This window comes from Lupinus angustifolius, chromosome LG05 (assembly GCF_001865875.1).
Source record: "Lupinus angustifolius cultivar Tanjil chromosome LG05, LupAngTanjil_v1.0, whole genome shotgun sequence".
NCBI classification, from domain to species: domain Eukaryota; kingdom Viridiplantae; phylum Streptophyta; class Magnoliopsida; order Fabales; family Fabaceae; genus Lupinus; species Lupinus angustifolius.
In genome coordinates, this window is record NC_032013.1 from 10816037 (window position 1) to 10833805 (window position 17769).

General features: G+C 32.2%; 4 protein-coding genes across 6 annotated transcripts; 1 reads left to right on the forward strand and 3 right to left on the reverse strand.

The window, feature by feature from the left end:
- On the forward strand, positions 646–3294 carry LOC109346991 (pentatricopeptide repeat-containing protein At4g33990-like). The gene has a single exon (XM_019586730.1). It carries the CDS (start codon positions 646–648, stop codon positions 2989–2991), a length of 2346 nt encoding a protein of 781 aa, XP_019442275.1. The 3' UTR covers positions 2992–3294.
- LOC109347766 (signal recognition particle 54 kDa protein 2) lies at positions 2253–17769 on the reverse strand. Of its 3 annotated transcripts, none has more exons than XM_019587815.1 (10): positions 17539–17769; positions 16467–16566; positions 15880–16033; positions 15597–15747; positions 15366–15514; positions 15136–15236; positions 14842–14999; positions 14573–14687; positions 14108–14467; positions 2253–2271 (listed from the first exon to the last, which is right to left on the reverse strand). In XM_019587815.1, the coding sequence occupies exons 1-9, from the start codon at positions 17767–17769 to the stop codon at positions 14139–14141; spliced, it is 1488 nt and encodes a 495-aa protein (XP_019443360.1). In that variant the 3' UTR covers positions 2253–2271; positions 14108–14138. The 3 variants fall into 3 exon arrangements, 2 of the variants coding, with proteins under 2 accessions (XP_019443360.1, XP_019443359.1); XR_002107641.1 differs by lacking the exon at positions 2253–2271 and adding an exon at positions 13889–13988 and having other exon boundaries at positions 14071–14467; XM_019587814.1 differs by lacking the exon at positions 2253–2271 and having other exon boundaries at positions 13889–14467.
- On the reverse strand, positions 4573–5488 carry LOC109346992. Its single transcript, XM_019586731.1, has 3 exons — positions 5485–5488; positions 5090–5380; positions 4573–4988 (listed from the first exon to the last, which is right to left on the reverse strand). The coding sequence occupies exons 1-3, from the start codon at positions 5486–5488 to the stop codon at positions 4573–4575; spliced, it is 711 nt and encodes a 236-aa protein (XP_019442276.1).
- LOC109347764 (zinc finger BED domain-containing protein DAYSLEEPER-like) lies at positions 6109–9370 on the reverse strand. Its single transcript, XM_019587812.1, has 2 exons — positions 9279–9370; positions 6109–8264 (listed from the first exon to the last, which is right to left on the reverse strand). The coding sequence occupies exon 2, from the start codon at positions 8241–8243 to the stop codon at positions 6234–6236; it is 2010 nt and encodes a 669-aa protein (XP_019443357.1). The 5' UTR covers positions 8244–8264; positions 9279–9370; the 3' UTR covers positions 6109–6233.

Sequence of the window (17769 nt, forward strand, 5' to 3'; positions counted from 1 at the left end):
TAAACATCTTTATGTGAATTTAGGTTGTTAAGCTAAGGAAGAAAAAAGTCAAGAGTAATCAAATTAACTTTCAATTCATTAATATCTTGAATCAAATTAACTTGCAAAGCATATATCTTGAATCAATTCATTAATATTTTCTAAAGAAGTATATTCAAAAAACAAGAAGGTTCAAATTCAGACTAAGGCGAAATGCGAACATTGCTTATCTGATAACTTGAAAATTAAAATCATAGAAACAACTTTTTCATTTACGAAAATAAGACATGTATATTTAATCATACCACCCATTATCTTCTAAAACATCCATATTAGTAGCAAAATGTTGTCCAAGATGAGTGCTCCAAATGGACAATTTACATGCCAATGTTACAAATTCATGAGAGAGAATTTCAAGACAAGAAATTTTAATTTCTAAAGACTAGTAAAAGGTGGTGAAAATCTCATGATAATTAACATAGGTATAGTAAGAGTATACTAACATCTATGCAGTATGAGTATGAAATTGTCGACGATAAAACATGATAGTGGATAAAGCAGTAACAATATATGTCGGTTCATGTTTTTTTTCCCTCTTAAAAATATGAGTAATTCCCAGGAAAGATTATTATTTCTCTTTTTAAATTTGTATGAACCTTCTAAACAATGATTTTTTCATCATTTTCCACTTCCATTTTGGATTCTCTGTTCCATTGTTGCAAAAGCATTCATCTCACTAAATCCCTTCATGCACTTCTCTTTGTTTTAGGCAAATCTCAAAATGTTGTTCTTTCTACTAAGCTTCTTAATCTCTATGCTTCTTTTGGTTATCTCTCTTTATCTCATTCCACTTTTCAACATCTTCATAACAAGAATATTTACTCTTGGAATTCAATCATTGCTGCTTATGTTCACTCTGCTAGATATACCCAAGCTTTGAATTTTGTTACTGATTTGTTCTCACTTTCTTCTCAAAGGCCTGATTTTTACACTTTTCCACCTACTTTGAAAGCTTGCCAATGTCTTATTGATGGAAGGAAGATGCATTGCTGTATTCTGAAGATGGGTTTTGAGAATGATGTCTTTGTGGGTGCTTCATTGATCAATTTGTATTCACGCTTCCGTGGTTTGGATTCTGCTTACAAGGTGTTTGTTGAAATGCCTGTGCGGGATGTGGGTTCTTGGAACGCAATGATTTCGGGGTTTTGTCAGAATGGGAATGCGGCTGAGGCGTTGGATGTGTTGAATAAGATGAAAGGTGAGGGGTTGAAGATGGATAAGGTTACTGTGTCGAGCATACTTCCGGTTTGTGCACAATCAAATGATGTCGTCAGTGGGTTGTTGATTCATTTGTATGTGATAAAGCATGGGCTGGAAGAAGATGTGTTTGTTTCCAATGCGTTGATCAATATGTATTCAAAGTTCGGTAGGCTTCAGGACTCACAAAGGGTTTTTGATTACATGAAAGTGAAGGATCTCGTATCTTGGAATTCCATAATTGCTGCATATGAGCAGAATAATGATCCAACTACTGCACTTGGGCTGTTTAAAGAGATGCAACTCATTGGAATTCGACCCGACTTGTTGACAGTTGTGAGCCTGGCCTCAATTTTGGGTCAATTAAATGATCAAATGGTTAGCAGGTCAGTTCATGGATTTGTTATGAGACATGAATGGCTTGAAAAGGATGTTGTGATTGGAAATGCACTTGTGAATATGTATGCAAAATTGGGTGCTATGGATTGTGCAAGTACAGTTTTTGAACATCTTCCTTTGAGAGATATAATTTCGTGGAACACTTTGATCACCGGTTATGCTCAGAATGGTCTTGCAAGTGAAGCAATTGATGCTTTTAATAAGATGGAACAGTGTGAAAACATAATCCCAAACCAAGGGACTTGGGTGAGTATTCTCCCAGCATATTCCCACCTTGGAGCTTTGCAAAAAGGAACGAAAATTCATGGGAGGCTAATCAAGAACAGCCTCTACTTGGATGTCTTTGTAGCTACCAGCCTGATTGACATGTACGGAAAATGTGGGAGGTTAGACGATGCAATGTCCTTATTCTATGAAATTCCTCCTGAAACTTCAGTTCCTTGGAATGCCATAATATCTTCTCTCGGGATTCATGGGCATGGAAAAGAAGCTCTGCACCTTTTCAAGGATATGCTAGCTGAAGGTGTAAATGCAGATCATATTACCTTTATATCTTTGTTGTCGGCCTGTAGCCACTCAGGTTTAGTTGATGAGGGACAATGGTGCTTTGATATGATGCAGAAAGAATTCGGGGCTAAGCCTAGTTTGAAGCATTATGGCTGCATGGTAGATTTGCTTGGTAGAGCTGGTTATTTGGAAAAGGCGTATAATTTAGTGAGCAGCATGCCTTTACAGCCTGATGCATCGATTTGGGGTGCTCTTCTTGGTGCTTGTAGAATACATGGAAATGTCGAGATGGGTACATTAGCTTCACATCGCTTGTTAGAAGCCGATTCAGACAATGTTGGCTATTATGTGTTGTTGTCAAATATGTATGCTAATGTTGGAAAATGGGAAGGAGTTACTAAAGTAAGATCATTAGCCAGAGACCGAGGATTGTCCAAAACTCCGGGATGGAGCTCTGTAGTAGTTGGCAGTATAGTTGAAGTCTTTTATACCGGGAACCAAACCCATCCAAAATGTATAGAGATATACGATGAATTAAGTGTTTTGACTGCGAAAATGAAGAGCCTCGGTTATGTTCCAGATTATAGTTTTGTCTTGCAAGATGTGGAAGAGGATGAGAAAGAACAAATTTTGACAAGTCACAGTGAGAGATTGGCAATTGCATTTGGAATTATCAGCACCCCACATAGAAGTTCCATTAGAATATTTAAGAACCTACGTGTTTGTGGTGATTGTCACAGCGCAACTAAGTACATATCCAGAATTACTGAGAGGGACATTGTTGTGAGAGACTCAAATCGTTTCCATCATTTTAAAGATGGAATTTGCTCATGTGGTGATTACTGGTGACAAAGACTAAATTTTGGTAACTTGAGAAGATTACCCGTAACTTAATTAATTACTCGGATATACAAAACTAGACATTTGTTTGTTACTTAGTAGGATTAAGACTCGGTTGTTATTATAGTAATAGGAGAGAATCCGCTGCTTTGAAAGAATGTCGTTTTTCGGAATTAAAAGTAGAGATGAAGTAAGAGCATTAGCTCTTGTGCCTAATTTTCTGTTAAAATGTTGGGTTGCATTCCTCCCATCAAAGTCAATTATTATGCATAAATAAGTGTCAGATTGTTTAGAATTAGAAAAAAAAATGACTTCCAGATATTCTAAAAATAGTAATTTTTTCTTTCAAAAAGTGATTTTTTTAAGAAGCTGATCTGCAGAACCATGTGAGTTTACAAAAGAATGTAAAAGTCATTTAAAAAAAGTGATTTCCACTTCTAGCCAAATATGGCATTAAATGTACAACTTAGAGTAATTTTTCCCACAGTAAGGCACCATGTAAACCTATCCCTTAGACAAAAAAGAAGTGGAACCTCATATCTACAAAGAGAATGTGAACAAAAGTCTAGTCTCCATTTCTCCATCACTACTTAAGATGTTTCTTCAATTCATCATCCCAACTGTAATTTTTTTATATCAGCAATTGTTACAACGTTAATATTTTTGTTATGGGTAAGACTCGAACCCTCAACTTCTTTCACAACATCAAACCACCTTATAACTTCTTTTTTGTATTTAAACTCACAACATTCTGCTCTCCGTTCCTTAAGCCCTTTATCATCTTCAAACCACCTCATGATGGTGATATAATACTGCACTGAATGTATACTGAAACTAATTCCAAAAACATAGAAAAATGAAAGTAATATAATTCAAGGTGAAGCAAAGAAAAGCATGTTAATTCATAATTGTATATAACATCACCTGCATACAATGTATACATTATTTACAAATCCATTAAAGGGTCACAACTCACAAACTTTACCATGCATAATTACCAATGCAATTATTATAACATTCAAAAACAGCAGAAGCAAATAAAACAACATAAATTGATATTAATATACTATCTAATTTCATTAAGTAAAAGGATGCAAAACATGTAACATTTCAGATTATCATTTCCTGAACCTCATATATGACATACTTCCACAAGGCATCCATGACCCAAGAAGAGTTCCTTCTGGCTCTCACTAAGACGAAAATGCGGCGGCGCAAATATTCTTGTCAACGACGGCCTTGAAGATACCATCCAAGCAACAACACTAGGATCCACACCATAACATGAAGTCAAATTTATATCTCTCAGTAGTTTGCAGCCTTTCACCACTTGTTTCACTCCCTCTGCTGTGATATCAGAACAATTTGCCATTTCCAAAGCTACTAGTCCATGATCCATCATCAACTCCGGAATATGATAATCTCAGCACCTCCAAATTGGGAAATTGAAAGTTTATCATCCCAAACAGCTCCACTTTTGAATGGTAGATTAAACTCAAATACCTGATCTTACAACATCTCTTTAAAACTTCAACAGCGCCCGATGCACTTACAAGAACTTAAGTTCAGAAGCTGCAGATTAGGACAAATCTAGGCAAACATTTCAATGTTTTCATCCCTCAACCTTGTATTGCTAGACAAATGGAGAGACTTCACTTGAAAGTTCACAATAATATCTGTATCCACCCAAGGATCTGCGAAAGAATCTAATACCTCAATTTCACCAAGGTATGTTTCCTCCATTATTATCTCATTTAACAAAGGACAATTCATGATGAGTGCAAAGAAGCTTATAGCAGTCCGGTTATAACAACCAGAGAGGTTTATATGCATCAAGTTACGAAGAAGCATAGGTAACTCCCTGATCTGCTCATCTTCCAAAAACTCAGCGCCATGATAAAGATCCATGTGTTGGACAAATTGACATTTTGAAAACAAGCAATAGATTCCAGCATAACTATAATCACGGATACCTTGGAGAAGAAGCTTCCTCAACGGTGGACTTGCTTTTGCAACAGAATAGAGCAGCTCATCCGATATACTCGAAAATGACAGATCAATACAGTCAAGTTTTTCAAACTTAGAAAGGAATCAATTAGATTCTAACAGATCTGACTTTTACGATTTATAACAGATATAGAAGTTAAGTTGGGTCTCTCCTTAATTGCAGAAGCAATACCATCTTGGCTTATGATTTCGCAACGAGTTAGTGCAACATTTTCCAGGAGCTCACCCTTTTTGCAAAGATGGAAATACAATGAGTTGTTAATTAAGTGATTACCAGAAAGCTTAACCTTGTGAAGTTTGGTAAGCGCCAAGGATAACGCCTTTATGTCAATATCAGAAACAGGACTAGTTGCATTGTTAATTCCATATTTGTAACAACTGATGTCCAGTTCTTCAAAAGATTAAGATATGAGAAGAAGATCACCAATTGTGAGAGTAATGTTGCCGCAACCAAGAGACTTCAAAGTTTTCATCTTTTGACTTAAAGGTCGAAACCCATTAGCAGGAATTGTTCTGCAGTTGCAGATATAGAGAGAATCAAGGGATGATGATGATTGTGAGATTTGGAGGAGGAGCGCGTCAAGATCACCGGTGAAGTGTTAGAAATCGTTCTCTTAGGAACAATTAAAGTGAGAGTGAAAGTGTCAAGCTTGCAGGTGGAAAATACAGTGGATTTGGGAAACAAAGAATGGGAGACATGTCGCCTACTATAATTTTCGTATACATTAGTTAGCACAGTAAACTCAATGTAATATTAAGTCATAATGCTCTCTCACCTAATAAACTAATCTTTTGGGTCTGACTTTTCTCATGTGTTCTAGTCCTAACATTTGGTGTTACTTCGTGAGAGTAGTGTACTCATAAGAATTTTTGTTACTACTTGATACCTCCATGTTACACTATTATTGAATAACAAAAAAATTCATCTAAGAAAAACAAAATACACAGTTTGCTTTTGCTATTATCAAATTCAGAAACAGCCTGTTATTTTGAGCTTGAGATTGTTAAAGAATAAACATAACAATGCCAAACCCAAAGGAATAAAAATCTGAGTATAAATAACCCCAGTACAAAAAAGTTGTTTTGGCCAAAAATGAAGTTAGAATATAATCACTCTTATAATAGAATAATAACCATGTAACAAAAAACTTGATAGTTAATCACAAAAAACAATGACCTGAATCTAGGTATCAAAACTTATATATCTAAAGAGCTATTTGAGAATGTACTAAAGAAAACTATACTTAAAATTCCAATTTAACAAGTGCATTTGAAACATCTATAGGTAAGGATTCATATTGGAACCAATCCTTCGTGCACATAAGGGCTTCAAGAGTTGAGGAGCTTAATGAACTTTTATAGCTATCCATTTTCCTAATTTTTGTGTCAAATACTGAATCTCCAAAAAGAGTGGATACCGGTATAGATAAAATATCAGACGCAATTCTAGACAGTGTTGGATACTTGAATCCATTCAATTTCCACCAACTCAAAATATCAAATTCCTGTACCATAGGCAGTAATGGCGCTTCGAGATACTCATCCAATTCTGACTTTAAATCAGAAATCAAAATTTCATAATCAGAAAGTACATCTTCACCATAAAATATAGAATTATCACATGATTCTTCTTGATATGGCTCTGTCTTTAGAAAAATTTCATCACCATCTGTTGCTGCAAAAGGAAGCATTTGTGTGTTATATTCGATGAATAGTTCACGAAGCCTATCTTCAACTATTCTTATCCATGACTCAGCATTCTCACCAAATATCTTAGCAAAGGTGAATTCCACCAGCTTCATTTTATGCCTCGGATCCAAAGCTACAGCAATCGCTAGGATTAGACAACTTTCTCTCCAATACTGATCAAACTTCTCGTATAACGGCATAATCAAACTACTAAGGAAAGGATCATCACTAAACGCAGCATGAGCCATCTCCTCTTGAAGTTTTGACACTTCGCAAAAAAATACGTTTGCAGTTGGATATAGTTTGCCAGTTAAAATGTTAGCTGCATCATACAAAATCTTCAAATATGTGCAGAGAGTTTGAACCTTCTTCCAATCACTCATTGTTATAATCGTTTTGTAATCAGGATCAAAAGCATCAAAGCATGTAAAGACTTCTTTTAACTCACAGGCAGCAGCAAGCATATGATAAGTTGTGTTCCATTTACTCTCATCATCGATCAAAAGGTCCACCATGCTAGGGACTTGCAATTGTTGCTTCAGCTCAAAAAACTTATTTTTATGAGAATCTGAAGAATTTACAAACTTCACACTCTCACGCACTTTGCCAATAGTTTCTCTTAATGAACATAATGTGTCTACTGCAAGGCGACTAAGAACACGAGCATAACAATTCTGGTTTAATAACTGACCATTGAGGATCAAAGGGCTCTTGAAAGAAAGAAGACCTCTCAGATTTCCAATCATAGTCTCACTTGAGAAGGATTTATCAAATGCAACGGTGAACAATCGACCATCCAAATGCCAATCAGATAAGCAGGTCACTACACCTTGCTTTAAGGAATCATCACAATCAGAAAACGGTACTGTAATAACCTTGAGGATGGGATGATGCATGTTCCAGTCACCATCAATGAAGTGTCCTCGAACAAAAACATAGCGTGTTGCCTGGTTTGAAGTCCATAAGTCCAATGAGAGGTTGACTTGTGCAAGAATACCCTTGATAAGATTCAACATGTTTAGCTTCTTTCTATGGAATATAGAAACACAATTTGCTTCAACAGAATTTAAACATAAAGGATTGAACTGAGGTTGAAGAGTCCGAACAAAATTAATGAAACCCTGCTGCTCCACCATATGTAGTGGATAATCGTGTAAAATTATCATTTTAGCAATGTCATGGTTGCAACGCTCCTGATCAAAAAGGCTACCATTACCAGCATACCCAGATGCTGCTCTCGTCCGTTTCTTTGGTCGATTAGCACTATCTCGAGAAGCATCAGTATTACAATATAAGCTTTGTTCATTTTTCTGACGAAGTACTTGACAGATTCCCAAGGTAATGTGTCTTTTCAGATGGCTAGTACCAGATAGTTTTGAACCACTGATATAAGCAAATGATTTCTTGCACTGTTTGCAATAAGCCCTGGTAATACCAGCTCCAACACTTTGCACTGTGAAGTATTCCCACACCATAGACTTTTTTCTCTGACGCTTATTCGGAAATGCTCCCGACTCGGGTTTGTCATTGTTAGTAACAGTGGTAACATGAGTATCGAACTCCATGAGAGCAGGCAAAGGATTATCCTAGAAAACATTAAAAAGGGCGTCAATAAGTGGATGAATGAACACATATATTAACAACAATAACAAATTGATCAAGCAAGAGTAAGAATTTAAAAAATCATTGAACTTCAACTACAAAGGATTGACTCTGATAAAATATACAACTCTATTAGCTCAGCTGTACAACTAAAATCGACACTCGGCGATACTCACAATTGCATACAGTACACCACTCCACCTCGAAATACAAGATACCTCAATACTCCCTCCCTCACATCAGTCTATCATATCTCATTTCAGTTGCTCAATACAATCAACAGAGTGAGACTTTATTAATGGAGAGGAAAGTTGCGTGAAAAAACAAAGAAAACACAAAATGAAATGACACTTGTAGCCTTATTAGTTACATTGAGATTACAGTTTTACCCTTAAAACCGAAAAAAGAACTTCTCTTTCCGGTACTAGAGAGGTGTCTCACTCAAGATTAACAACATATAAGTAAAACTCAACTCATTAACATACTGCCAAATTTTAGAGAATCATGTAAAATTAAAAATAATCATCTCGTTTAAAACCCCTAGTTCAAACAAAAATTCAAACCTAAACATATATTGGCATCATATGCAGAGAAAAAAACGCTCAATTTAAAAAGTAAAAAAAGTCGACCTAATGCACGAGGCTCTCAGATAGCAGGGTTTTAGGAGGATAAATCACGAGACTTAATATTTACAGCGTTACAAGACGAGAAACCTTACCATTACGCCGAGACTGTATTTAATTTAAAAAATACATTGTCTTGATATTCTTTTAAATTTCTTTTTATTTTTGAACAGTATCATCGTAAAAAGACACATAAGCAAATATTTAAGTTAATAAACACAACAAAGGGAGAATACAAGAATATAACAAGACAATAACATAGGTTGTATGAATATAGAGAATCAGAAAATCATAAAAAGAATATAAAAAAATGAATGCGATGTGAAAATAATAATAAGATTAAAATCATAAGAAGAAGAAAATAGAGAAGAGAACCTTGAATGGCGAAAGAATGGGTTAAGCGGCTGAAGGTGAAAGTGGAACTGAAAGTGAAACACGTTCAAAATTTCTTCAACAAAAAACTACTTATACTATCTCTATTATATATAAATCTAAATAGGGTTTACTTTTCTTTTTTTTATCTTTCTTTTATCTATTTCAATTCTCAATACTTATAAATTTAATTGTGTTAACGTAAGTATATCATTTATTATTTACTAGCGTGTATCCGCGCGGTCGACTCAAATTTTTAATTTTTTATATAAATTTATAAGCATAAAAAATGAAACATATAAATTCTATAAAAAATGTAACTTTAAGAATATAAAATGTAATAATTGATATGATATACACAAAACTTTTATAAATTTATCGGGCATCTAATAATCATTATTGTGTTGTTGATATTTTTTCATGTGCTATTGTTTTAGTTTTGAGTTGAGAAAAAAAAAGGGAATATGTGGATGAGTAATAATGTATTAATGAAAAATGAAAGCAAAATGTGGAAGTTTCCATTTATTAAGGAAAGAGGTTAAAAATGATAAAAATGGAATTTAAAAATTATACCATGTATGATGGTTATTACTTGTTTTGGTTTTATTAATAGTATAGATTAATGTTTCGGTAGATTAAAATTAGTATATCATTTATTATCTAGTAGTGTGTTAATAGACATTTCGTGTCTAATGACCCGCAATTTTGTTTTATAGAACTAAATATTCAATTTTTATATATATTTTATTTTGTATAATTATAACGTTTTTTATATTTAGTTTATTTTATATTATTATTTATTATTGGATATATTTTATTTTTTATTATAATATCCAATTTAAGGAGAGATTGGTAGTTTCAACTTGTAATTAATATTTTAGTGGTAGTTAGCTATAATTATATTCTTTTTTGGACATTAGAAAATGTTCAAGGTGAAATAGGAGAGTATAAAACTAGAAATTACATCATAGTGATAGTTATACTATATCTTTGCTCTATAGTTTACTCAACATGCACTTTGTGCTTGTCAACTCACCTCTTTATTTCATGCTTGTCAATTAAATATTCAATTTTGTATATTTTATTTTGTATAATTAGAATATCTTTTTTTGTATTTGGTGTATTTTATATTATAATTTTTTATTGAATATAGTTTAAATTGTAATTTTTGTTTTTATTAGAATGTCTAATTTAAGGTGAGAATATAATTTTAAGTTGTTATTAATATTTTGGTGGTGATTACCTATGGTTATATGATTTTTTTTTTGTAGAAATTAATAAATGTTAAGCTCATAATAGAATGTAGAAAGTGCACTATGGTAATAATTACAACATGTTTTAGTTTTATATAAAGTATAGATATAAACATTATACTTTTTTATTTAAAATCATTAAGTAACACATAAATGATATAATGTATATTGACAATATATAAAATTTTTACAACATGAATATATAGACTATTTCTTAATTGTTAATCAGTGTAATTTTGTTATACCTATTTTATTTTTATATTTCCAATTAATAATAATAATAATAAATTTGATATATTATATACTTAAAATTTTAGTTTATATTTATATAAGTTTTATTTATGACTAGTGTGTTGATAGACATTATTGTGTATGTCAACTCATTTTCCTATTATTTGTAACGTGTAGTTTTATTGTATAGTTTAGTTTTATTATGCTATGATAGTTATTTGTCATATTCCACATTTTGTTGAGAAAAAATAGGAACAAAAAAATTAAATTAACTATTTATCAGGGAACTGATAATTATACAGTAAGAAAGAATAATAAGTTAACCAAATTACATAAAAAATACATTCTTTAAAATTCATGGGTAAAATGGTTAGTGAATAACTTTTAAAAAAAATATTCATAAATATATTAATTTTTATTTATTATGTTATAAATAAAAGTTGAGTTTACGTTTTTATTACCATGAACTAAGTTTATTTTGTTAAAATAAATAAGCAGAAATTGCAATTTAGAAGTTGTATCAAATCGATGGCTAATTTTTCAGTAGAATATATAGACTTTGACTGACTATATTTAATGAATGGTTTAACAACCCCTGCCTATTTTTTTAATGTTTTGTCACACTCTTCAGTTTTTATTCATAAGTTTTTTCCACTATACCATTAATTATCCTTAAATTTTAGTGAAATTATCAAAGTTATCTCTCTTTTCTATATTTACAACAACCTCATATTTTATATACATATATTACATTGATTATTATGGTAGGAAAGACAACTGCAATATTTTAAACAAAAAAATGGTGACAAGGATAATTATGTTAAACAAAATATAATATACTATGAGACAAGTCCAAATAGTACATAAGTCGATACTTCTTCCTTATTTTTTGTTCATTACAATATAGTATAAAAGTGATGTAAGCAATATATTACACAATATACTATATTTACTTAATTTAATTAATTTCATCATCTTTTGTTTTAAATATCAATAGTAGTTAATATAATGCATGAATATAAATAGGGAGTGACTTATATATATAAGAAAAAAATGATTTATATAATTTTATTAAACCTCAAAGAATATAAGTGTAATTTTCTATATAAACTTTCATGGACTATATCCAATAGATGAAAGACAAGCATATAATAATATATATAATGATTAGATGATAACTTACAAAAACTAATATTTTATCAAAATTACTTTTGTCTTACAGGCTACTTTTTTTTATATATATAAATTTTTACATTTATACTTTAATTAGAAATAATAATATTTTAAAACAAAAATGAATAATGAAAAATAGGGAAAACTATATTTTTTAATCTTTTTATAAGAATATTTTAGGTAGTTTTATGTGAATTTAGGAATATGATTAATATTGCTAGAATCATTAAAAACAAATTGATTTAGTATTCTAAAAATTGACCACCTCTCTAGTTGTTGTTTTTTTGTTTCTCACATATATCGTCGCACTGAAAGCAATTCTGTCCAAATCGGGAACATCCACAAGTATGTAGGGCTAACTCTTCCAGTTGACATTCTTTTCATCCACAAAACTTGATTCAGAGATTTTACTTAAAGGGAATCAAACATGTATCACTTGAACCAACACCCGTTGATTCCTCTCCTGTTGTTTGTTACAACCAAAATCACATTCAGTGATTTTCTTACCCACCGCTTATCATATTCAGGATTTTAATTTTGGTAGCTCATTTATCAATGCATATAACCTTTCATATTTATTGTTTCACATTACGTGAAGTAAACACATTTTTTTTAGAGAAAAAAAAATATATGCATTCATATAGTATGAATTTTATATATTCTCATATTTATCATATATATTTAATTATTATTAATTATTCAAAAAAAATATAATAAATAATGTACGTATATAAATCTTTATACTAGTAATGTATGGATATTGTACTCTCTTTTTTTTTAATAAGGAATCATCCCATATAAATCTTTCAATACTATAATAAAAACTATTGTTATTTGTAAATAATTATGATATATAGGTTAAATTTGATATATCATTATTTTTATTATTAAAAGGGTTAATCATCAAACATGTGATTATAATTTTCAGAAAATTATATTGGATTGTATGGGTAGGAGATTTTTTACATAAATGTCTCTGTAGTGATAGAGTAAAGATTTATACATAGTTAATATATCATTTATTATTTAACTATATTACTTTTGTATGATTGAAATGATAGATTATGAACTAACAATGTATACAACTTTTATATTGATAGTATATATCTTTTTATCTTTTTACGTTGTTATATATGATTAACTTGTTAATTATTGACTTTTAAATAAAAATATTTAATCTCTTCCAAAAATGATAAAATAAAAAATATATGTAATAATAATGTAAGAGTTTTTGCACCTTAAACAAATCTTCATTATTAATGTATTAGTCATCATTGATTACTATATATATATATATATATAAATATATATAGTAAATAAGGTACAAACAGGCGCTGTAGGTATATAAATTTTATCCCGAAATAATAATACCCATAATTAATATGACACATTTTTGTCTTATGATTTATGTACAACAAAATTGAATATCCATTGTGGATTATATTTTATAGATGATAAAAATATTTGTACTCCATATCCATTGTGGATTATCTTTTATTATGTAATAATAAAAGCAAGATTATGTACATCTACTAAAAAATTGTCATTATTGACATATAATCAAATGAAACCCAATCTTATTTGGGCCTATAACCGGGTCAAACTAGGTGAGCTCATGCTCATCCCTAATTAACATATACTAAATGAAAGTTTCATTAACTCTCATTGACATATAATAAACAAAGAATTGAGGACTATCAAATGAATAATAATATAATTTATTTATTTAATACAAAAAGTTTTTTATTTCCAAAACTATATCCATATTCCATACCAATATTTTGGTGAAGTCACACTTTCCAAATCCCCTCAAGAATCCACCCCAATTCCCCAAAGCACTATCATCAAGCTACAATATTGTTCCCAACATGACCTTAATTAAATACAATGAAATAGATAATATTAAAACATGGGAGATATTTAACTAATAATATGCATCATAAGTACCATAACATATAACCAAGTAAGAATAAGATTTCAAAAGCAATTAGAATTTGCCTTTAATGTTACACTGATCAAGAAAAACTCTGATTAACAGAATTGGTCTCACTGCTATCTGAAAATAAATATACAGAGAAAGGAAAAAAAGACTCTATTAACTAACCCCCCATTGAGAAATTCTTCAGAATTGTTGATACCATAAATTGGGCAATGATGAAGCTTAACTCCTATGAACATAAGAGCATTTGTAATTGTTGTTGTGAATCTATTTATCACCACCACCAAACATTCCCATCATGTCTTTAGTAGAACCCATTTGCTTCATTAAGGTTTGTAACCCACCCATGCCTCCAATTTGCTTTAGCATTTGTGGAGGTAGGACTTTGCTCATGTGTTGAGCATTCATGTTTCTAGATAAGGCACTCATATCTCCCTTCTTTGGTATTTTAAGTCCTTTCATCTTGCTCCATATCTTTGCAAGACGTTTGTACTCTTCCATCATCTCCATTACGTCCCTGATTTGACGACCGGAGCCTCGAGCGATTCGCATCATACGTGACTCATTCATGAGCTTTGGGTTTGAACTATCCAACTCTGGAACATAATAGAAAGTATAGGTGTGCCACTTCAATCAGAACAATGAATTTAGTGTATATAATCTGTGAAAAAAAGCGGGAAAAATAATTTTCCGATGCTTGCCTTCGTTTGTCATTGAGTCCATCATTGTCATGTAGCGCTTAATTTTTGCTTGGCTTTCCTTCTCACGGCCTTTTGGCATTAATTCAGAACTAAATCCTGGAAGCATAGAAAAGACCTACATAAATCAACCAATAAATTAGTCCACAAACAAATAAGAGCGGCCCCTCATCGTACATGAACCGAGCCGTGATTAGTATCTATTGAGTGCATCAGATGTGAGTTTTTATGTAAAAATATAATAAATTCAAACAAACATAATAAGGAGGTACCTGGCCAATAGGACCCATTTTAAGTATGTTTTGAAACTGCTCATACATAATCCTTAAGGTGAAGTTTCCTTCCGAAAGCTTTTGAAGCAGTTCAGGCTGTTGATCCATCGGAACAACTTCTTGAATTTTGTCCATGAACCCAGACAAGTCACCCATGCCTAGTTCAAAAGTAATTTGACATGACTAAATACATTAGTATTATTTAAGGGAACTGGGAAATCCGTGCATATACTTGAAATAATTGGGCCATAACCTAAAAGTCATGTGTCAAGACAAAAACCGAAAATCACACACCTAATAGACGACTGACAAATGGTTTAACGTCAAAAACTTCAAATTCGTCCATATGTTCTCCAGTTCCGATGAATATGACAGGACTCTTTGTTGCAGCAACGCTGAACATAGAAAATTAAAAGGACTAATATTCAAACCAAAGCACATAAAGACACGCATAAACACATCATATTTATATATGTTGACATTCAATCATATAGCTACAATATCATTATCCTGGTAACACTTACGCACTAAGAGCGCCACCACCCTTTGCATGACCATCCATTTTGGTGATAATTACAGCTCCAACTGCAACACTCTGTTTAAATGCTTGAGCCTGATCGAAAGCAGCCTGACCAATACTGCTATCCATAACAAATATAACAAGATCTGGTTTCTGAACAATGCAAAGAAAATATATTAGAAATTATTGGCTTTCGGAAACAAACATTATTTTAAACAGCATCCACAGGGAATACCGTTGCTTCAGAAACTTGGCGCATTTCTTCAAAAAGAGCAGCTTCCTGTTTGTGCCGCCCACTGGTATCAACAATTATAAGATCACAATTTTCTTTCTTGAACCTCTCAACACCTTCCTCAGCAATTTTTACAGGATCTGACTCCATATAGCTGCAAATAAATGGGGGATGGCAATCAACAATTACTAAAGCATTAGATTATAAGCAATGAATAAGCAATAGTACCAGTACCGAATTCTAAGTTCGGATAAAATATTAACCTATAACAAACTGCAATACGTACCTTCCATAGAAAGGGATCTTAGCTTTAGTGGCATTTTGCTTCAACTGATCAAATGCACCAGCCCTGAATGTATCTGCACATACTAGAGCTGGCTTCCAGCCTTTCTTTTGATGATGAAATGCATATTTTGTACAAGTTGTGGTTTTTCCAGATCCTGAATTAATTTAATAAAACATTTAAGCATCCAACAATAGGTGTAGAAGCCTTAGCCTTTGAGAAGAAAATATTGGGTAAACAAAAAAAGATAAGTAAAGCAACACATTACTTAGGTTATATATAAATCTTTGGGTTGTGTGCTCTGGAATGACTAATTTACATCCCAACACCATTTTTTTGTGTACTGCCAATGGTATCCCCTCACCTTTTGGGTAAGGAACTAATCCCTTTCGGGGTGCGTGACTGCCCCTTCCAACAAGTATTGCTCCCAGGAATCGAACCCTTGACATTTTGGTCATCCTGGGGATCTAGTGGGGCCTTACACCACTAGACCAACACCTTGTTGGTATCCCAACACCATTTGAGTACATTGGAGATAAAAGCATAATATAAAAAATGTTGAAGGTAAACTTATTTAATAGGTAACAAACCTTGCAAACCAACAAACATGACAACACTTGGTTTTCCTTTTTTGGGAGTGAAAGAGGGCTTCCCAGGATCCAGGATTTTGCAGAGTTCATTAAAGACAGCCTATAATAAAAGAAGTCCATAAATGATTGCATGGAACATAATAAGTCACCACAAATACAAGCATATGGCATTGGCCCAACTTCGCAATTGAACCACGAAAATCTAACTTAAGTAACACATGTAACATAGAAATGGTGCAACAAGATGGGATTAAGAGACATAAGTGTGTAAACATGTAATCACTCCTATTACATTAAAAATCAAATAGAGATTGAAGCAATTAGTCAGAGACTCGCACTTATTCAAAATTTGAGGCTGAATTTGATTGAGTCAAGCAGGTTTTGGCATCCATGAGCAAAGGAGAGGTAAAATGGGAAACTGTCTTCCTTCCTTCCTATCATAGCATTGGATCAATACAAAAGAACAATTTGAACTGTTTACCATATGCCTCTAACTATATTGCAAACTATAGTACTATTTCTTACATTACACACCAATACTTCAAAATGGTCGTGATTCATGATACCAGTAGCGATAGGCATAGTATCAAATATTTTCATAATTTCGGATATTTTTCGTCTACACACCTTTCAGTTATTAAATTGTTCCCCTTAAACCTCTATCTCTAGTGAAGACTACGACATCACTAACTTGGTTTAAGACCCAAATAAAAAAAATCGGGATTCTACGATACTATTAATAATGAGACATCAATACTTCAAAATGGTCATTATACCAGCATCAACTATACAAATATTATGTATTTCAATTATTGAATTGTACCCAATAAGCCTCTATTATGCATACTACAACATCACTCACTTGATTTCTAGGATCCAATATAAAAATGGGGTCTATAGTACTATTTCTTCTGTAACACAAATACTTCAAAATGGTTTCTAATACATATAGCTATCCTATTGAATTGAATAACCCAATATTATTATAATCAAAAGCTTAAAACTTTGCTACAAATTTTAACAAAAAATTCAAATTGGGGCAAAAATAAAATAAAAGGGTATATATATATACTTGTTGTATGATTCTGCGTTTGTTATGACCAGCAGCGAGATCATCGAGATTAACAATCTTCTTGATATTAGTCTGCATGTCACGAACAAGCTTGAATTGAACATCGGATTGAAGAAGAGCACGCGTGATTTCGTTGAGGCATTCATTGAGAACTTTTTCATCGATGATTGTGGCATTGCTCATTTGCTGAAGAGCACGTGAGATGCTCCCACCTAATTGCTGAAGAACCAT

Excerpts from the sequence above, each read along its gene's own strand:
- LOC109346991 (XM_019586730.1), top strand. The coding sequence starts at position 646 with ATGATTTTTTCATCATTTTCCACTTCCATTTTGGATTCTCTGTTCCAT.
- LOC109346992 (XM_019586731.1), bottom strand. Across the intron at positions 4,989-5,089 it reads AAATCGTAAAAGTCAGATCT|CAAGTCCACCGTTGAGGAAG; the intron begins GTTAGAATCTAA and ends CTGTTGCAAAAG.
- LOC109347764 (XM_019587812.1), bottom strand. The coding sequence starts at position 8,243 with ATGGAGTTCGATACTCATGTTACCACTGTTACTAACAATGACAAACCC.
- LOC109347766 (XM_019587815.1), bottom strand. The coding sequence starts at position 17,769 with ATGGTTCTTCAGCAATTAGGTGGGAGCATCTCACGTGCTCTTCAGCAA. Across the intron at positions 16,567-17,538 it reads AACGCAGAATCATACAACAA|GCTGTCTTTAATGAACTCTG; the intron begins GTATATATATAT and ends CTTTTATTATAG. Across the intron at positions 15,237-15,365 it reads GGTGGTGGCGCTCTTAGTGC|CGTTGCTGCAACAAAGAGTC; the intron begins GTAAGTGTTACC and ends TTCTATGTTCAG.